The 22,470-nt window shown below is 39.2% G+C and overlaps 1 protein-coding gene and 1 pseudogene across 4 annotated transcripts; both read left to right on the forward strand.

Moving 5' to 3' along the window:
* The first annotated feature begins 5,089 nt into the window (after positions 1-5,089).
* Positions 5,090-6,939, forward strand: LOC137740083 (uncharacterized). 4 transcript variants are annotated; one of them, XM_088699397.1, is made up of 4 exons: positions 5,090-5,246; positions 5,621-5,806; positions 5,904-5,970; positions 6,229-6,939. In XM_088699397.1, exons 1-4 carry the CDS (start codon positions 5,113-5,115, stop codon positions 6,520-6,522), a joined length of 681 nt encoding a protein of 226 aa, XP_088555523.1. In that variant the 5' UTR covers positions 5,090-5,112; the 3' UTR covers positions 6,523-6,939. The 4 variants fall into 4 exon arrangements, with proteins under 4 accessions (XP_088555523.1, XP_068335984.2, XP_088555525.1 ...); XM_068479883.2 differs by having other exon boundaries at positions 5,907-5,970; XM_088699399.1 differs by having other exon boundaries at positions 5,111-5,246; positions 5,626-5,806.
* A 2,009-nt stretch (positions 6,940-8,948) lies between these two features.
* Positions 8,949-11,388, forward strand: LOC148694455 (uncharacterized; annotated as a pseudogene).
* Positions 11,389-22,470: the final 11,082 nt, after the last annotated feature.

Genomic DNA, 22,470 nt, shown 5'->3' on the forward strand with positions numbered 1-22,470 from the left:
GCTTCACGCAAACAACCTTTGTGAAGCTCCACCTTTCTCCATGTTTAGTATCTTTCTTTCTCTCTCTTTTTTTTATTTTTTTTATTTTTTTTATTAACATAAATAAAATCAAACGGCATGGAATTGGTCCTTGAATGGAAGGTGATACTTGAAGTGAACCGGCAATGGTTTGAATTCTAGTGTAGGTGCCTGATTCATAAAAAACAGCAAGTTAGTATAAAATGTAAAGGAATTTGAAAAAAACTTACTTGTTTTGTCCGACAAGAACTCAATGACAAACACCACTCCTTTGAAAGTTTCAGGGATATTGGACTTGGCCAGATTGCAAGTGATGGTTATGACTTGTCCAATGTCATCAAATTTAACTTCTTTGGATTTTGTGGTTTCAAGAACGTCCTCTTTGATGAATTCATGACATTCCCTACTTGTCACCTTTGAAAGGGCTTCCAAGATGTCTTTTTCACCTTCTTCTTCCTTGGAAGTCATGAATCTGCAAGGAATAGGGATACTTGTTGGAACGGGGTTAAAAATAATGAAATTTGGAACAACCATACCTGTATTAGATGGCATAGGAGCAATAGGTGCCTCCGGTAAAGGTGTTTCCACCCTTTCCGTGGGTTGGGTGTATTCCTCTTCCTTGTGATTTGATTTTGATGGTTGAGGGTCCGTTCCAACCTCCTTGTCACTTCTCAACATGATAGCATTGGTGTTTTCAAATTCTCCCTTCTGATTTGCAATGGTTGAATTAGGGAGTTCGCCTTGGTCTCGAAACTGTCCTACAAACTCCGCAATCTGCCCAATTTGCTTATCCAAGTGGTCCAACCTTTGTGGTGGCTGCATAGGCGTTGAATAGAACTCCTCATATGGCTGCCAATATCCTTCTTGTTGAGCCTCATTGTCTTGATTTTGTGAGCCCTGCACCAAACAAATTAATTCATTAAGCTTTTGATTATAATCTATTGACGAACTTGAGTTTGGTTGGGCATATTGAATATGAGGTTGTGGTGGCTGCCAATATCCTCCTTGTTGAGCATTTTGAGGTTCCCACCACATAGAGTTTGAATGATCACTCCAATCCGAATTGTAAGTATTGGAAAACACGTTATTCCTTGATTGAAGATTAGATATATCAACTCTTTGCATTTGGGACCTTTCCATGAGCTGTGACAAAAGAGAAGCGTTATCAAGTGCCATGTCGTTCTTAACAAACAAAACACAAATAAAAACTAAATCTAAAAGACAATACAGAAACAAACAATCCAAGGGATTAGCAAATTTTCTAATCCCCGGCAACGGCGCCAAAATTTGATGCGTAATTTATACGCACACAAATTAAACCCTCTTTTCGTCAAATTATAGTATATGTATAAGTAGGGATCGTTCTGGACCGGGGATTAGGAGGGATTGTTAATCACTTGGATTTGACTCAAAAACGTAAAAACACAATATAAAACACTAAACTAGACTCAAAGAATGTAAAACTAAACTTTAAAACACTAAGACAAACCAAAGACTCAAAATGCTTTTAAAAACACAAACTAAAATGATTTCTAACTAAATTGACATTAAAGTAAAGGGGGATTTAAGTTTATACGAAAATTGAAATAACGAAACAAGTTAAATAAACTAGACAGAATGTAAATATGAAATTGATGAAATGGAATGAATGGATGATAGAATAGCTAAGGGGGTCATCTCCACATATGTTACACTTGCATAATAAAAAGATTTCCAGTTGATCTTTCGATAAATTATGAAACTCATCACCCCGGGTTAATTAGGTCCGCTTAAATTAACCGTCAAGTTTTCCTTAAGTTAATGAATTGGATGGGTTAGCGCAACGCAATTCACAACATTCTCCAAAAGTCCTTTACGTGAACAACACAATAAAGATACAATCAAAGATCATTAAACATTATGAAAACTATAAGTGTTGACGAGGCATTCGTTAATATGATGAGCATGAAACTCGTGCCAAGAATTCATTTAACGCGATTGTTTATAAGCAACCTCCACTACTTGTGAATATAAGTTCATAACGATTAGGTGAAAATCACTTATATTCTAGCGTCATATTCATGCATGAAAATTAAGCGCGCATTCTTAATAAACATACATAAATAAGTTATCAATCAAACGGTTAAACAAATTGAATCAACAACTTATGAAATGCAATTAGAAGTAATCAAATCAAAATGCAAGCATAAACATATATTTCGAATCACCCCCTAGCTAAGGGGGGGGGGGTTTAGTTCCTCATACAAAACAAAGAGAATTAAAATTAAACATTGAAATCAAAGAAACACCTAAACATTCCAACAACTCAAACTTGAATTGTATGAACGTTTAGGCCCTCTTCTCTTCCTCTTTATTGTAGCATAAGGTCTAAGGATAGTTGGTTTGGGGGAATGGAAGTGTGGAATGGAGTGAGGAGTGATGGAAATGGAAAGATGGTTTTTGGATTCTAAGGGAGACTCACGGCTAAGAGAGAAAGGGATGTGTTTGTGGTGTGTTGTGTATGAAATGAGATGTCCATGAATGAATGAATGCAAGGGTATTTATAGGAGTAGTGGAGGGAACATATGGCTATGTCATTTGTAGGTGAAGTAGGTGGATGTTGTAGGTGAAGTACATGTGTTTAAATGGTTGAAATGTGCAGATGATTATGAGTGATAAGTGATAAGTGTATGATATGTTAAGTGATAAGTGAATGATTATGATAAGTGATAAATGAATGTATGATATGATAAGTGGTGAATGATAAGTGGTAGTGTTTAAGTATTTAAAATAGGGAACAAAGCCCTTCCTTGCATGGCAAGGAAGGGAGACACAAGGAAACACACGACAATGTCCTAAGGTTGCTAGGAATGTTGTTTTTGTGTTCTAAAATGCGTAGGAGTTTTCAATGATGCTCAAACATGAGGTCTTTTTAGGATTTAACTTTCCTACTTCAAGTCTTCAATTTCGTCCATCCTTTTGGCTCCAAGCATATGATATCCATTCCAATCTCTAATTTGCTCCAAAAGGCATCCTTTTGCATACTTTGCCCTTAGAACCTGAAAACACACAAAAGAAGCATAAAGAACTAAAATAACTAAAGAAACATAACGTAAATGTACGAGAACAAGCCATTTAAGTCGCATAAATATGCTCCTATCACCTATTCAACCAACATTCGGACCATTCAAATGCTTTATGGTGTTCATTGATGCATCAACATATTGGTCATGTCTATTTATTGTCTACGGGCAATTTTGCTTCTGTGAAACTCCTAGCTCAAATCATTAAGCTTATGGCTCAACACCATAATTATTCAATTAAGTCCATTCGATTGGATAATGTGGGAATGATTACATCACAATCTTTCGATGATTATTGCACTGTTGGGGTTGAAGTTGAACATCCTACCATGTTCATACCCAAAACAACATGGGATAAGTTTTTATAAAGCTCTTTCTAGTGATAGCTCGGACCTTGGTTATGCGAACCAACCTGTTTGGCTGCGGCTATGCAATATTGCATGTAACCATATTAGTCCACTTGAGGCCCACCACTACCTAATCTCATTCACCGCTACAGTTCGTTATTAGGTACGAGCTTGACGTTTTGCACTTGTGTGTGTTTGGTGTGCAGTCTATGTAGCAATGTAGCCACCACTGCATACCAAAATGGATCCGTGGAGAAAAATAGGAATTTGTGCCAGTTATGATTCGTCATCCACTATTAGCTACTTAGAGCCCTTGACAGGCGATCTCTTTACCACACGTTTTGCGGATTGTCACTTTGATGAAACAGTTTTTCTATCATTAGGTGGAGATAAGAATGCTAAACTTCTAGAAAAGCACCGCGAATTGTCATGGATTACCACCATTATGTCTCATTTAGATCTCTGCATTACCAGTCTGAAACTACCATGCGTAATCTAGGTCTATAGAGCATTGTTCAAAGCATGCTAGATGCTTTTTCCGATCTAGCAAAAGTGATAAGATCACATATATCTGTTGTGAACGTGCCTTCAAGGATCAGCGTACCAAACGAACATCGCCTCATAAACTTAAAATGTTGGTTATAATTTTATATAAGGTCAAAAATTATAGTTATTTTTTCAAATTTCCCGTCGGAAAGACATACCTATACCACATGTTGATAAAAGACATTTTACCTATGATGGAAGTATCTATAAAAATAAATAAAAATTAATCTACCTATCTTCTATGGAAATAGTTCAAAAATTGCATCATCCATAGATTTATAAATCCATACTAGTATATATGTTGATAAATATAGTACCTACAACATAGATTAGTAAACACCTTTAATCTATGATGGAGTTTGAAGAAAAAAATTGAGATATGAGTTCGGAGTAAGAAAAATGAGAAACAGTGTTTAATTCTTATATTTAATTCTAAATTTGTGTAAAACATAAACTTATAAATAAAGAATGACATTTATCACAATTTGATAAAACAAATTATAAAAAAATTGAGGTAAATAATCAATGAATAGTCCTAATATAAGCGTCCGTTGGCAAATACTTTTAAATTATTGAAAGCATTTTTTGAGAAAAAAATTTAATTCCAAAAGCACTTAAAGTGCATGTTTTTTTTTGCAAGAAGCACTAACTAAGTGCTTTTAGAAAGCACTTTAAATGTTTTTCCTTGATTAACTTGTATTTTTACTAAGGATTGACTTAAAAAATATTTTATCTAAAAGTGTTTTTAACCATTTAAAAGCACTTACCAAGTGGCCACTCAGTACTACGGTCTGGTGGTATTCCAATTCGCTTAGATATAAGAGGTCTTAGGTTCGAATCTCGTGGATAACGAATTCGATACCAAATTAGATTACCTATTGTGTTACTTAGCTGAACTTCTCTTTCTCCTAATATAAAAATATTGATGAACTGAAAAAAATGCACTTACCAAGTGGACCCAACCTAATAATAACACATGTCAAGTTTACTTGGAAAAAAATTTGTCTTTGCTCTGAGAAGGGAAACAAATCCACGCGGATTCGTAGCTGTGATTTGGGAAGACGATTAAAGAATACAGATTAAAGGGGAAATAAATTCACGCGGTTCAGATAAAACAAGGTTAAGAAACAAGCACGTGGATGAAAATGACGTCGTACCACCGTCGCCACCACTATATAAAAATAAAACGAATCCCATATCCCGTTACCACCCTCCTTCCTTCCGCCACTGCCCCTCCGTCCCTCGCCTTCTTCCCCCGGAGGCTTCCCGCCAGGTATCTCTCTCTGTCCAAACTCCGATAGTAGCTGGCCTAGTGTTTATTTCAGATCTGTCGCGTTGAATTTTAGTTATTATTTCCCTAATTTTAGTCAATAACCCACAAAATTTGTGTAACAGATCCGAGTCAAATGTTGGTTGTGTTTGATTTGATTTGATTTTTTTTTTTTCTGGATTATATCTTTTGAATTTCTGGGAAGACAGAATTTTGTGGTCAGATATTGTTTTGTAAATCGGTTTGAGCTGTCTTTACTATTCGCAAAACCAATTTTAAACCCCTAATTTCTGATGCGATTTTGGGCGACGACTTCCGATGAAATCGAAGCCGTCTCAGCTTGGGTTTTGATGCGAAAAATTACGGCCTTTTTGTAGAACAGGAAAGGTGTCGAAAATGAACCATTTCAATGTTCAGCAGCAGAACGCCTCTTTCGTGGGCTGTGAAGACATCCGAGGTTCTGCCTTGATGTCTGACACCAAGGAGCCTGTGATTTGCCCCAAGCCCAGGCGAGTCGGGATTTTGTCAAACAACCCCATTAGACCCTTGCGGTGGCAGATGAGGTACTTTTTCTTCTCCAATGCTGTCCCTTCCACCTTATGTTGGTTATTATGTTTTATTTATAGGTTATAACATTTATCTTCTCTTCTTTGCGATTAGCAGTCATCAACCCGAGTTATGTGACTCAAAAGCTGGGGCAGAGCTTCTGGACCTTATTCTCAGGAAGGTAAAATTGTTACTTCTTTTCCTTATAATTAATTTTGGTTTCTATGTAAATGATGATCTGGATTCAGTTCATACGGATAAACGATTAAATGGTTGATCAAATTTGGAGCTGCACGCTATTTGATCTTACGCATTTTGCTTTTCCCTTATATAATAAATTGTGTAGATATCTGTTGCCAAATGACTGCACCACGGTGATGTTGTTGTTTTGTACTCGATGTTATGATATTATGATTGGCTAACATTTTGGTATCTACAGGAGGGTTATGGGTTGGAGCAATCATCTAACGAGGTTGCCTTATCGCCCCCATATTTTTGCATTTCCCCTCCTAGTAGGGCTGCTAACCCATTAATTCAAGATGCCCGATTTGGAGATGAGAAGCTCACTCCTGTTTCAGCATTGCCTGTTCCATCTCCATCAACTTTATCATCGCCACGCAAAGCAGGTTGTGTTAGAATGAAGTATGGGCTTAAACCTGCTGCAGCTAGAGTAGAGGGATTTGACTATCTCAATAGGGATCGCCAAAGTTCCCGCATCCCAGCATTTGCCTAAACTTCATCGAAATAAGTGTACATATAAGGAGGAAAGCTAAATGCCACCACAGCTCACAAGTACAGCGGACTTAACAAGAAGAGTGAATTTTGACAATTTTTGGAGAACTTGAGATCTAGTAGTACTGTATATAGCGTATGTTGTTGTCGATGATCATCTCAGTTGCTAATATCCGCAAGTAGTTTGATGGGAACGTTACAAAAAGAGTGTCGAACTGTCAAACCTTTTGTTATGGAAAAAGGGTTTGTATGTGTCTAAAGCCTTTGCACTGTTGTAATGTAAGATGGGTCATAATTTTTCTGGCAATCACCAGGAAGAGTGTATGAAAGCTTAATGGTGATTTAGTTTGGTCTAGTAATCTGTACATGTATTTTGGTTATATTTTTGGATATAAATGTGTTCTGGTAATTTTCGGTACTTCCGTATTTGCCGGCTATGCTTTATCTTAGTCTTGCCTGTATCTAAGAAAAGCATCTCGCAAATGCCGATTTTTCAATGTGCTTGCTATGCTTGACTTACGTCAAATTTGTTATTCACGATAGTTAGAATTTAATACTTCTTACTCACACGTAGAGGTTATTTTTCTTTTGTTGGTTTGATTGATCGTATATTTTAATCCCCTCAAATATGTTTGATCGTTGGTTACTCAAGCTGTAGAAATACTTTGCTATTTCTACAGCCAAGATCGGTTAGACATTTTTTATCCCAATGTGGTGTGAGCCCAGCTCCCAATACAAAGCTTCTGAGATTTAATCTTAAGATCTTTATTTAAGTTAGGCTTAGGGGCTGAATAAGAATTCAAGAGTTTTAGGGTTTCAAGATGAATAAGAATTCAAGAGTTTTAGGTTTTCCTAGCAAAGGAATGGTTACCATGTCTCTTTGTACCAATAGGGTTTGAGTGGTTGCCCATGATGGTGCACATAGTGTTCGGGCAAAGATTTCTCTGGAGAAGGATCCTCGGACCTTAGTATAGCTCCCCAAGGGATTGGCATTAAGGATGTGTAGTCAGGCTCTTGCTTGTTGATGTGCTTCAAGAAGAGGACATAGCTAGTTCTGAAAGGCGCCTTTGTGGGGCCTTAGGTGTAGGCCTTGAAGCTCGCAATCAAAACTAACTAAGTGCTAGGTGTGCCACTGCTATCTCAGTATAGCAGATGTAGAACAAGTGTGTTTTTAGTTGATTACTTGCACCCCAAGTTACTCGGACTTCTTTTTATCAAAGGATTGTCGTGGATGGGTTAAGTGCACATTAAGTTCTTTTTCTTGCCTTGTAAACAAGGAATTTTAGTTCATGGTCTTGTATGTTCGAATGAAGGGAGTCCAGAGCCCCTTAAGTCATTTGTTTGGTCCTAGATTGCTTTTAATGAAGACATATCCATTAAACTAACCAGATCCAGATACAAAACTCTTAAAGTAGGAAAGCAGGTGGATATGACTTGAATACATATTGGAGAATGCATTAAGTAATAGATCTATTAACTTAGAAAACAAACAAAGAGCTTCAGGCAAGATTTCACCTTGTATGGCAAGGTTGAACTTCTTGCAATTGCTTTTCTTTGAATTAATAGGGGTTTATATGCTAAAATGGGATGGATGGTAAACAAGTTTACACAAGGGAATCGATACTACGGCACTGAGGGAGATATCAGAGCTTTAAACTGGACAAGAGATAACTTTTTGCCAAAAAGGACTGAATCTGGGTTGATTTCAGCTTTTAGATGCAAATCTAGCTTGAGAGCAGAGTTTGCATTTTTTTTTTTGTTTGATTGGTTGAGTGTCCTTGTCTCTGGGGCCTCTTTCTCCTTTTATAGGTAATTTAGCCCGACTGCTGTAACTTTGTTCTTGCCCGAAAGCACTTTGAGGGTAGTGAGTCATTAGCTTTTTACTTGGAATGCCACTAGAAAGTATTCTTTGGCTGGTAGTAGGTTAGTCTCCATCACTTGTCCCTTCAATGGTAAGAACGTGGCTTATATCTTGGCTAAGAAGGCTTCAATCTGCCCTTGGGCTTGATGATGGCTTCGGGCAAGACCTCTTTTAGTTGGCATCCTTGGGCTTTCCTTCATTCAAATCCAATGTTCAAATATTAACCCAAATAGTGCCCCCTTTAATCATTGTTGAGTCTGCAAACCAAGGCGTTAATAATGATTAAACAACCGCCAACGCCTTCACTCAGGACTTGCGCCATTTAAAATAATCGTTGCTTAACAAAACCTAGCACTAACCCACAAATTCCAATGTTTAACCAACCACTCACTATATAAACCTTTTTTAAACTCTCTGGCTAAATACCTTAGTAATTTCGAGCCTTCAAATTTCTTGAATTTCCCAGCATCCTTAGAACTTTCATAATTTCCAGAAATTTCTCCTTGCTTTCTCAGTCTTTTCTTCTAATTCCAACTTTTCTTCCCATATTCTTCTCAAAATTCTCAATGGCACCTAAAGTTGCTCGAACTCAATCTTCTTGCGAGACTAGTGAGGGGATCTCCACCATGCGCCGCTTGCTCAACGGCCTGCATTGCCCTCGGGTTAGCTTGCATACCGAACTTTTCTTCGAGGAGGGAGGAGTATACTTCTTGGGGCCTGCATAGACACCTCGGGTCCCAATTGCAGTAGAGACCAACATGCCCAAGGAGAATTGGTATACCCTAACCCATTTCAGGCCAAGTCGGGCATTTCATCTTCTAAATGGTCAAACCATCGTCCCAGCTTCCCACTTTTGAAGGATGAGGCATGGACACAATGGATAAATGAGCTCGAGCCCATCTTTAAAAGGAAATGGATAGACAACGGAATTTATGAGCTGATAATGTTGTCCAAGTCGATTGTGATTGTTAAGCCTGAGCTACTTACAACGGCTCTCATTTTTTGGAACTCAGGCACCAACACCTTCGACTTTAGAATGGGCCTCATGTCCCTGACCATCCTAGACATGGCGCAGGTATTTGGGCTGAGGCTTTCTGGTAGAATCGTGGACGTTACCCACGATTGGTTCCTCTCTCTCGCCCGACTACTGAGAGCTTGGACAGCTCTGCCCCCTTTCTTCAATTAGAGTATAACTCTGCAACCTTCAAGAGTTGCAGAACTTCCTTCATGGGTTTTATCCCGTTTGCCAAGAAGGAGTTTGACCCTTCTTCCTCCAACACCAACAAGGACCAAGAACACATGTACTTTCTCCTATACTAGCTCAATAAACATGTCTTCCCAAATAAATCTAAAGGAGTGAAAGTGGAATGGATTCCTTTAGTAGAAGCTTTTCACAACTTTGACGATGTAGCTATGGGCCATTTCTTCCTTGCTTATCTCTATCATCTCTTGTATGAGATTACCAAGGATAAACCATTTGAAACCAACTTGAATGGTCCAACTTGGATGATTCAGCTTTGGCAATGGTATTTCCTTGAGCTTCGGGCAGAGTCTGCAAGACTTGGGTAGATCTAGAATGAAGGGCATCCATGCTTAGAAGATACCCTTGGTTTTCTGACCAAGCATTCCAAGACACCTTTGGAGAAGATGCTAGTCCCTTTAGCAGAGAGAGATTTATCAATTGTATTCAATCAAGGGACCTAGTTTAGGGAATAAGGAGTGGCCGCTATGAGGGAGGGCTAGAGGTTTACCACCCCAACTTCTGTGCTAGACAATTGGGTTTTAGACAAGCTATCTCGGTGCCTTTCTTCGACTCCATTCATTACAGTACCTCTTATCGTCTTCACTCTCCACAAGGAGTCATATTCAGAGCTGCCCGCCGAAGTCTCGAGGTATTGAGCAGGGTTGCCCACAAACCTATGCCTCTTAATTTTGAATACATCTCGACCTTTTCTTCCTGGTGGGAAGCAAAATGGAGCAAAAAGTATGGATAAGACCTGCATGAGGCTCATGATTTCATTTTCAAGCAACTTTCAATCAAATCTTATCCCAGCTTGGGTGAGTTAGAGAACTGGAAGGAAATGATTCATCAGAAGAACTAACTCCTTATAATAGGTACTTCTTATTTCTCTAGCTTGTAATTTTGTGAAATTTTTATGAATCTGTTTTCTTCTAATCCTTCCCTTGATTTCTTTGCTCTTTCAGCCCAAGGCAACCCTGCCGAAATGGACATCGGGTAAGATGAAGATGCTACAGATGCCTTTGTGCTCCAAGATGTCGCAATTGAGGTAGAAAAACAAGGTGTTGGAGTATGTAGGGATGTCTCTGAGCTACTTGGAGACTCAAATGGTGAGGTTGAACCTGTTGTGGAAACTCGGGCCACATGGCCAACTCAGGCAACAGTAGTAGAATCTTCAGAGTCCAAGCCCGAAGAGCGACCTTAGGCTCAGCTTTCTATCTATGGTCTGCAGGCAAACCCTATAAAGAAGAGAACAAGGGCACATGTTGCTAAATCTTCTAAGTTTTCTACTTCTTTGGCTGAGGCGGGCATGGGTAGGAAGAAATAGAAAGCCTCTAGTAAGTGAATTTTGTTTTAAGTTTCCCTTCTTACTTGCATTTTGTGTTTAAGAGCTAACAACTTCATTTCTTTTGGGTTTAGGGCCCCAAGCAACTAAGAAGCCTACTGTCGTTTCCAGAGATGAGCCATTAAAAGCAAAGTTGTATAAGAAAGACAAGCCTGTTTTTGATGCTATCCTTAAGGAATTAGAGGTAAAGGTTCGATTCTTTTAAGTACCCCGCTCTCCTTTATTCTTTCAATATTTGCACTGACTCTTTACTTGTATTTTTAAATAGAACTTTAGAGGTGAAGGGTCCATTAAGCTCGATGCTTCATCTATACCTGCCCGACCAACGCATACTTCCCCCTCTCGGGCTAAGCCTTCAAAGATACATCTCTTTTCATTCTTTAAGTTCGTATCTTCACCAATTTCAGAGCTTTACTCTTGACTTTCATTTTTTATAAGCCAAGGTTAGAGGCTGCATCCTTAGTCGGGCAAAGCTCTACCTCTATTCCTTCAATTTCTCCTCCATTAGCGGTGGTTTTTACTTCCTAGTTTGACCCGTCAATTGAGGAGATGCTGCACTTTGTGGAACAGGACAACAATCTGGTGAGTATCTTTGGCCTGACTCTGCCTTAACATCTTTTTTTTTTTTTTTTTTTAATTTTTTTTAATTATATATATATTTATACTTATTTTCTGTCTTATTTTTCCTAGCCATCTCCAGCACAAGAGTTTCAACCAGCATCGGCATTCGGGAAACCCATAGTCTCTGAGATCCCCGTGGTCTCAGAAGTGACTAACCCGCAGGCTTCTCCTCATCTAGCAACTATTACAGAAAAGCTTCCTCCTCCTGCTGAAGGTTATGTTCAGGTATGAAAGTACTTTTTATGCCATTTTCTTTCTTTTCATGAGTTGAAGGCTGACACCTGGCAGTTCTTGATGTTTATAGGCCATTGGTGAAGGCTCGAGCTTCACCCTTGCTCTTCAAGTGAATGACCCCATTCAGTCACCAAAAGAGACAACTCCTCCTCCACCTTCTTCCAAGGCTTCGGGCTTAGCTTAGGTATATTTTTCTCACTTTGCCTTTCTTCGATCTGAATTGCAGACTTTTTGTTAACTCATCTCTCTTGATTGTATAAGGTCTTGGAGAGATTTCGGGCAGATCTCCTCCACTTTTAGTAGGCAAGGCAGCTCTTCCACAACCTCCTCTTGCTTTTGGAGTCATAGGGATCTCTATCCTTCCGTCAAAGAAGAAAAGGGTCCCTGATACATCTTCACCTTCTAATCCATCTATCCCTTTAACTAAGGCTGTTCTTATTGCCGCTCCAGTTTATGGGAGTAGTGAAGTCGTGCCTCTTCTTCCTGCACCTATGCCCACTGTATCTTCATTGCCCAAGTTGTCAAAGAATTCTGGTAGATTAGAACAAAGTTGTGGTCTTCGGGCACCATTTTGACTCTCAACAATTTCAAGATCAACGTGAGGTCTTCCAAACATGGATGCAGAGGGACTTCCATGCTTCTTTTAGCCTTAAGGGTCTTCAAGAGGCTAAGAAGGCCCTGACTGAACTCTGTAAAGGCCAATAAATGACAAAAGTTCAGTTTGAGTCTTTTCTTAACTTCTTTGAAAACTTGAGGGCACTAAGAGATCAACATCTGAGGGCAGAGTGGTAAGCTAACAGAGTAAGATGCTACAAAGAGAAGCACTTAAGAACTTCATATTCTTTGGAGAAGCTAGTGGAAGAGGGTTAGGCGAGGATCACATAAGTGACTTTTGAGATTGAGAGGTTAGAGGAGCAGCTGTCAATACTTAAAGCTGAACAAGCAACTTTAACCCATCAGCTTCACCAAAAGATTGAAGAAGTCAAGAAAGTAAATGTTGAAGTTCAGGATGCTGAAGCACAAATAGCCAGTAATAACATTACTTTGGAGGAGCCAGACAAAATCTTCACTATCATGCAGACATACCATTCTAAGATAACTTCCCTAGCCAAGGATGTAAAACTATTGAGCTACTTCTTATGTAACTTCAACATTTACATGAAATGAAAATGACTTCATTGATTTACTTTAACTTGTATTTCTTCTTTGAAAATCAACTATGGTGAATATATAAGCTGACTTTAAATCTTTCATAATGTTTAAACTTCTTCAATGTAACAATCCCCAATATCCCACATAGGAGGGTGATATTTCTTTAAAAACTTAGCATTGATTGGATGCCTGTGCAAGCTTATTTCCAAATTTGCCAAGGAATACCCTCATTATTTCTCTCTCTCTCTCTCCTATACACCAATAGTCTTTTGATTAAGGACCTGACTGCAACTACTTGGTCATTTCTTATTTGTTCTGACATTACTGGTGTTGGGGAGTTGGGACAATATGGGGTCTATCATATTCTTCCCTGGTGAGGAACGATCCTTGCTCCAAAAGCTTTTGGGCCGTCACCTTAGTTGGGCGGCCATTCTCATCAACTCCTAAGCACTGGACTAGGATTATAAAAGCTGGCTTTTACCATGTTAGCAATGGGGAGGAATGGCCGTGACTCGGCCTCCACCATCTTCCAAAATCCTGGTCTCATGGCTTATTCCTTGTGGTAAACTGCTACTTGTTGATGCAGGGTGGAAGGCACAGAGAGACTCTGATGAATCCAATCTTGGCCTAGTAAAGTTCCATAGGTGGAAATACTATCCACAACAAAGAAGGCTAGCATGATTTGCTTGGAGCCCAAGTCAACTTCCAGGGGTAATATCCCATGAGTTCTAGTGATGGCTCCAGAGAAACTAGAAACTGTTAGATCTGTGGGGATGAAATCTTCCTCACTTTTACACACCATTTTCATTTGCTTATATGGTAACACATTAACCACAACTCCTCCATCAATCAAAACCCTCTTGAACGGTACTCCCTCCATATGAGCAGTTACATATATAGGCTTGAGATGGTTAGCTAGAGCCAAACTCAGGCAACTGAAAACCATTTTGTCTGAGTATACTCTCTCGGGCTCTTTCTTTGTGAGCTCGGGCAAACCTGTTCTGCCTGACTTGTTTTGTCCTGCTTTTTCAACACTAACATGTACCATCATAAGTTCTGTTACCAAGTAATCACCTTTCATTGTGGCAGGTTGATCTGGCTCGGCATAAAACATGGTAGATAAAACATATGTCATATTTATGAGGAAGTTGCTAGGTTCAGGTAAGTCCTCATTCTTGCCCCCAATATGGTCCATGAATTCATCTAACCAGACCTGTGCTTCTTTTGGCAATATTAACTTATAATTAGAATTGTTTTCAAATGCCACGCAATGATTGGAGAACTTGAAGATGTGATCTCTAGAGGATACACTGCCATCCTCCTTACTAAAAGTGGGAAATGCGGACATCTTGGAGTTGAGTGGAAAATGATTCTGTTTATCAATATACTCTGGGTATGGCTTTTGGTAAGTAATCTTGAACAGCGGATGAGCCTAAGGTTGAGCATTCTGGGTCGCCATTCTTCTTAACTCAGCTAACTCATCTCTGAGCAGCTGGTTATCTGTATTGTTGTATGGGGTATGTGGGGCTCCCCATTTTGGGCTGCGATCATTGCCCGAGAAGGTTTCCTTCTTTGGGTCAGGCTATCTCTACTTGGCATCCCCTCCCTTATTGGCCAATGGTGGGGGCCGATAAGGAGGAGGCTTGTCTGCCTTGGTAGGCTTCTCTTTTCCACTAGATTACTGGTTGACTAGCTCCAGATTCTTCCTTGTTTTTTCCTTTGTCCATATTTTCCTTAAGCATAGGAAATAGGGGGATAACTGGTTCTTTCTCAGGGCTTTTTTCCCTCATCATTTCCCTAGCATAACCATTCTTTGGAGTAGAGTACTCCATATCTAATCTTCTTTGCAGACTTCCTGTTAAGGAACAAAGTCTGCTTACTTCTCCTCTGGTTTCCAGAGTGATGTTCTCTATACTTTTCAGCACTTGTACCATGGTGGCTTGCAAATCTTCATTGGTTACCTTCCATCCTGACTTCTCGGATGAAGTCGGGCTTTCTAGAATAGCTGGTCTTTGTAGGGAAGGAGAATCGTCTGGATGATTTGTCATGCTCGATCTTGGTAAACATTAGGGTGGCCCGTATTTTGTGTTCCACCTGAAGGTTTTCTCTTTCCTTCTTTTTCTTGGCATACAAGACTATGAATGTCCCACTGGGCATGCCAAAACTATGTTCGGGCAAAGATTTCTTCGGAGAATGATCCTCGGACCTCAGCACTGCTCCCCAAGGGATTGGCACTTTGGATGTGTAGTCGGGCTCTTGCTTGTTGATGTGCTTCAAGAAGAGGACATAGTTAGTTCTGAAAGGTGCCTTTGTAGGGCCTTAGGTGTAGGCCTTGAGGCTCGCAATCAAAACTAAGTGTTAGGCGTGCCATTATTATCTCATTATAGCAGATGTAGAACAAGTGTATTTTTAGTCGATTACTTGCGCCTCAAGTTACTCGGACTTCTTGTTACCAAAAGATTGTCGTGGATGGGTAAAGTCCACATTAAGTTCTTTTTCTTGCCTTGTAAACAGGGAATTTTAGTTCATGGTCTTGTATGTTATTTGTTTGGTCTTAGATTGCTTTTAATGGAGACATATCGATTAAATTAACCAGATCCAGATGCAAATAAAACTTTTAAAGTAGGAAAACAGGTGGATATGACTTGAATACATATTGGAGAATGCATTAAGTAATAGATCTATTAACTTAGAAAACAAACAAAGAGCTTCGGGCAAGGTTTCACCTTGTATGGCAAGGTTGAACTTCTTACAGTTGTTTCTCTTTGAATTAATAGGGGTTTATATGCTACAATGGGATGAATGGTAAACAAGTTTACACAAGGGAGCAGAGTTTGTATGTTTGTTTCTTTGATTGGTTGAGTGTCTTTGTCTCTGGGGCCTCTTCCTCCTTTTATAGGCAATTTAGCCCGATTGTTGTAGCTTTGTTCTTGCCCGAAAACACTTGGAGGGTAGTGAGTCATCAGCTTTTGACTTGGAATGCCATTAGAAAGTATTCTTTGGCTGGTAGTAGGTTAGTCTCCATCACTTGTCACTTTAATGGTAAACATGTGGCTTATATCTTGTCTGAGAATGCTTCAATCTGCCATTGGGCTTGATGCTGGGCTTCGAGTTGGTCCACTTGTAGTTGGCATCCTTGGGCTTTCCTTTATTCAAATCCAATGTTCAAATATTAACCCAAACACATAATGTGCTCTTATAGGTGGGGGTGGAACTTGTTATCTCGCCCTCTAAGTTAATCGCTTGACTTGGGGAGACATGACGATGAACACTATTTAAGATCCCCAAGACAAGGGAATCCTTAATTATTATTTTTATACTAAAAATGGATTAGCTGGCGGCTTTGTCACGGTAGTCTACTTTTTTCGGTGATCGAGAAGACTCATTAAAGCATTCCAACCTCCCTCTGACCATCATCGTGTGAGTCACCAGCATCAGGAATCAAATCCAGGACTTGTCATGTGAAATACGGACTTGGAATTCATCCCCAACCATTGGCCACCCTGTGGTGGTTAGACAAAGGATTCTTAATAGCATTGATGATGATGGCATATGACTAGGTGGAATATAATTATATAAGTAATGTTAGAAACACTAAATTTGTAGACTAAATTTGCAAACTAAATGTTGTATCACCAATTAGAAATGAGCACGTTAATCAACACTCAAGTAATAATCTATCATCAACTTCCATGTCTTTTAGTTTATAAAGTTTAATCTCCCTAGCATTACCCTAATTATATCCAGCCTTGTTAGTTATAGAGAAACCAAAAAACCGTTGGAAGCTAGCCTCACTAACTAATCCGTAGCATAATTTCTTTTCCTTGTGGACATGAGTAATACTACAAAAGCACTCAAACAGCGATCCAAAAGTGCTTTCAACCTTGAGCAATTAACTGCTCCAATATGAATGCACTTAGTTTTTACTGCTGCAACTTTAAAAAAAGCAGCTTATCCGTTTGTTTATCTGAACAAATGCATGTCCATAAGTGTAGCTATCAAATGATGGAGATATGCTATAGGATTTGTGGCTCTTAATTAAACTATCTACAAGGGGACTGTTTTACAACCTAATATATATCTCTTAATGTTTTCTCTTCCCAACCAGTTGAAAAATTAGAAGAAAAAAATTTGAATAACTTCGTTGCATAAATGTATGTTCAAATGAATTTAATTAGCGCAAAAAAGCCGATTGGCACATTGCATTATCAAGCTATTTATTTATGTGATTAAACCAATCTCGGAGGAAAATTTTGAAAGCAGCCAAATTTCGGTCATGCTTGTTTTAGCCTATTTTATTTCTTCAAACTTTGGGTTTTAAGTAAGGTTCTAAAAGACGCTACGCGCTAGTTAGGCGGTGGGCTAGGGCCTAGCGCCTTGGTGGCTAGGCGGGGCCTAGGTGGACTAGGCGGATTTAAGTAAATCAACTATATTTCATGTAAATAAGTGTTTGTTTATACTTTAAATATATGTAATTTCATCATAAACTAAAAAATAGAATGACATATATATTAGGAAGTATTAGAACATATTGAAAACATGGGTAACAAGTTGTTAACCCTAAAAACTACCAAGCCTACATGGTGCGCAGATCGAGTAACTAATAAGCTAACTATGTCCTTGGTTGTGTGTGGGGCGTGCCAACTCGTCGGCTGAGTTCAGCCGGGGAGTAAAATATGTTGATGTGGCGTTGGGCGCGCTGTTGACTTCTTGATCTCGCAACTGCGGCTGAGGAAGGAATACGTCCTGACCTTCGAGTTCTAAAGCCTGAAGACAAGGCTGCTAGTTTCTTCGAAGTTCACAAATCGTTGGCACCGGGTTCGGTCTCAGTAATTATTTTCATGAGAGTATAAATACGCTGAACTCGTACCAAACTATACAGACAAAAATACTCGAAAGAGATAAATGTCTTGATTGTAAATGTGGTTCGGTCGTTGGAATGCTGAACTCTAAAATATACTAGTGAATATCCAATCATACAAAAAACTCGGCTTTCAATGTGCCAAGCCTAGTAACTTGGTAACACTTCCTTTCATCGATAAGGCTGATGAGATGACCTCTACCAACAAGGACTCGGAAATCCTTGTCGATCGAGACTTTGATAATAACCAGTCGGCCTCGAAGCAGTCCTGTCTATCTAAACTGAAGGTGCTCATCGATCGGTTAATTCTATGACTATAATGCTGTTTATCCAAACTGAAGATGTCACCGGCTACCTTCACAATCCAAACTAAAGATGTGTTGGCAAGAAGAAAATAGGAGAGGATAAAATCTCATGGTTGTTGAGAAACTTTATGTAGGGCAATTTGTGTATTGATTAGAACTCCTCAACCCAATCTGATCAGGTTTCGACCAAACCTAAACTTTGAACCAAGCTCCTTAACGAAAAATTCATCTTCTAATTCTAAGCATCTTTAGCTTTAAGAGTCCTTGTTACACTAGGGTTTGACTGCCTCACCTTTATCTAAACCAATCATTCTTGCAACAGGATTTAGCCGACCTTGAATAGATAGCCTATGACAAAATTCTACATGAATTTTACTGAGCTGAGAATAACTCTAAGCTCGGCCCAAAATATTATTTTGGGCCTAAACATTGCTCCTTGCTTCTGAGGTCTTTGGCTTACAATTCCTGGCTGAGCCTTGACTTTGAAGAAGCGATTTATTGCCAAAGAATAAACCCTCAGCATATTCCTTCTAAAGAACCAAAGAACATTGCAAACCTCGAACACTTTAACCATTCAGACACATTTATTAAGCACGATCTCCCACCTCTGTCAGTTTTCTCAAAACGTTGCAAAACTCGACACATGGCAACTTTTTATCATGACTGTCCATCTTCAATGATGTGTACCTCCACGTTCGAGGCGTGGAGAGATTGAAACATCTCTTCGTCATAACCTTCACCGTCACACTCAAGGATGCACCCTCAATTTGCGGGCTTTTTGTCCTCTTTACCTGGATTTCAAAGATCCGTTATTATTCAGTCAGATTTACCCCTCATCTTCTAAAACTAAACCGTTGATTTTCTCCTTCAATTGCTTATAAATACTCTGCCCAGCTTCATTTGGATTTTCACGCTTCCAAACTTTCAGAAATTGTTGCCATTTGCTCTTAACCCAGAAAAAGAAACCAAACTTTAAAACCCAGAAAAACCTTCAAACCTAATTCAATGGCTTCCAGTACCTTCATTACCAAGCTCACCGAGGAATGCAACAAATGCTAGGACTTCATCAATCGGAGTGCCATCAAAGCCCTCCAGTTTAAGGGTGATTCAAACACTACTCACCAGATTCTATGACCACTCTTCAAGGACAACATCCCAGAAATCATCACTGAGATACTGAAGGCTCATTGCCTGAAACCCTTATTCCAAGGGTATGATGATAGGAGCATATTTAGGCGACTTAGCTAGCTTATTCTTGTACATTTGTGTTATTATTTCTTAGTTAATGTTGTATTTCAACTCATTTTCGTGTGTTTGTAGGTCCAAAGGTTTAAGGTACCAAGAAAGTGCATTTTGGAGCAGTTTTGGGCACTAAATGGATAGCACATGTATGGGCCAAGATGGATGGACGAATTTGGAGTTCAAAAGGCTAGGAATCTGATAAGAAGAGGAAGAAATTAAAGTCAAGACAAAGAGGATAAGGAATCAGCTCAAAAGAGGAAACATTATCCAAAACCTTATCTAACCTTATCCAACCTTATCCTATCTTATCCTAACCTAATCTTGTTCCACCTTAATCCTAGCTGCAAGTGGACCTAAAAACCTAATTTCTAGAAGCCTTATCTGACCCTAAAAGGGTGCTACACCCTTCCCCCTTTTATTTCTTCTAGAAAACCCAAAATCAGCCACAAAACACTTAGTTTCTAGAAGGCCCAATTTGGACGAATTTCCTAAACCTTTTTCCTTTTTTATTCTGATTTGTTAGGCCTTAATCCTTGTGGATTTGGGTATACAAATCCTTTTATGAAACTAATTGGGCCAAACCCTCTCCTAAGTGGATTTAACTTGGTTGTGCCGAACCCTAGGGCCCTAATCCATAAAATCTGCTAATTGTAACCCTAATCTAATTAACCCTAGTACTATATAAACATAAAATCAGCCAAAATTTCGTGCCACCCCTTATGCTATACAGAAAACACCTTGCCGCAACACCCTAGCCTCCATTCTTCATCCTCCATCCACTCCATACACCTCCATACACAACCTGCCGCACCCTACCACCATAATCAACCATTATTCATCCTTCTAAACAAGAATACACCATCCAAAACCCCCAAATCCACCACACACACCTTGTGTCGCAGCAAGGAGGAGGAAGAGGAGCCTAGCCGTGCATGCCATTCATCCTGGAATTGCTGAAACGTTTAGGTGTAATCTTTCTTATGATTTCAATGTTTAAATTCAATAATCTTTGTTGTGCAAGCATGAGGAACTAATCCCCTTTTGGCTAGGGGGAATTTCGAAACCCTGGCTATATTTTCATGATGATTTGATTACTTTCAGTTGTGATTTCATGAATGGTGAATTCAATTTACTTATCTGTTTTAATTAAAACTTGTTTATGCATATGAATTGAGAGTGCACACTTGATTTGCATGCATAAATCTGATGCTAGGGTATAAGCAAACTTCACCTAATCGTTGGGAACTTGTATTCATCAGTAGTTAAGATTGTTGGTCACAATTATGTTAAGTAAATTCTTGGCATAAGTATCATGCGCTTTCATAGTTACGAATGCCTCGTTCAACACCTATGATTTCCATAGAACCTAATGATCTTTGATTGTTTTTCTATTATGTGCTTTCATATAGAGAACTTTTAAGGAATAATTTGATTGCAATTCACTAATTCCATTCAATTTAATAACCTAAGGGAAATCTGAGAGTTAATTTAAGCGTACCTAATTAACTTGGGGTGTTGAGGTTCATAATTCATTGAATAAGCAACTGGGGATTGTGTTGTATGCAAGTATGCCATGTGTGGAGAAAAACCTCCTAGCCATCTCACCATCCACTTAATTCTATCAAATTCGTCCAAATCTGCCTAGTTTAATTTCTTGTTTTGTTTTGTTTATTTTCGTCCAAAACCAAATCCCCATTTGTTTTAGAGTGTCTAGATAGTTAGAATATGTTTTAGATTGTGTAAGTGTTTTGAGTCAAGTTAGAACCAATTTTCGTTCACTTTTGTGTTTAGAGTCAAATATGCCTAGTTTGTGTTTTTAGGCAGTTTTGAGTGTTTCTAGCTTATTTTGAGTCTTGTGAACTTGTTTTGAGTTTTTTTTAGTTGAGTTAAGTGTTTAAAGGTTAGTTTTATTTATTTGAGTTAGTTTAAAGTGTTTTGCAATCCCTCCTAATCCCCGATGCAAGAACAATCCCTATTTATTTATATGCTACAATTGTCAAAAGAGGGTTAATTTATGTGTTAAGTTAATTTTCGCATCATATGACTGGTTAAAGTGGGAATCGACTAAACCCCAAGGAGCCTGACCCTCGACCCTCGCGACCTGGGCTGCTTAGGTCACCCGAATGGAGCTACACTTTGGTGATAAGTGGAAGACCCTCGGCATCTTCGACGCTATCAAGCTTTCAACTTGTGAAATCAATATAGACCGAGAGCTTTTGATAGCCGTTTTGAGCTTTTAATGTTTGGCCACCAATACAATGGTTATTCCCTTTGGCCCCATCGGTCTAATTGTGTTGGATATCACAGCCATACTTGGCACTTCTCCTTCTGGTCTCCCAATTGATACCGCTCTTTCTCGGTATGAATTTGACCTGGATCTGAAAGCAGTTTCGACGAGCGTGCCGTCGAAGTTTTGACAAAGAAAGATCATGAGTCGTTGAAAGGAGATGTGCATAAACTACAAAAAAACCTTCTTCAACTACAACACCTTAATCAACCACTTCGTTGGTTCAGAGGGGGAAACTCTCAAGAAAGGAGAGCACGAGGCCTTTTTATTCTATTGGTACAATAAATTCATTTTTTGTATCAAGTCAAATATGTGGTTGGTCGAGCATATGCTAGTGGCCGAAGCTCTGGCCAGCAGCCATGTCCTGGCCCTCAGCCCAACCATCTTTGCCAACCTCATTCAGTGCTTAATCGAGGCCTCCGTTGGGAAGATCAATCTCCACCAAATGGCCCATTCTAGATCTTTCAACTCTGGCTGCATGTCTACTTTTCCATGATGAGGCCAGAAATCCCAAGTTTTAACTCTTCTGAAATGATGGATCTTTAGCTGGCCTTGCGCCCCATTCCTACTCACTCGGTCGAAGACATCTTCAAGTATTTCTTCGGCCTTGAAGATTTACCAGACAACAAATTTTTTATTTGTCGTTGCCAAAAATATCCGTCTTCAATTAAACTCCCCACATCGGCATGGAAGGAAACAGAGGAAGCCAACATTTGATAGTTCTGGGGTTGTTTACCTTAGCTTGTGACCTTTCCTTTGGTTGCGATGCTCGACGAGCTAGCTGGGAAGTTTACCATCCCA

Source organism: Pyrus communis, chromosome 9, assembly GCF_041283825.1.
Source record: "Pyrus communis isolate YQ-2024b chromosome 9, ASM4128382v1, whole genome shotgun sequence".
Classification (NCBI taxonomy): Eukaryota; Viridiplantae; Streptophyta; class Magnoliopsida; order Rosales; family Rosaceae; genus Pyrus; species Pyrus communis.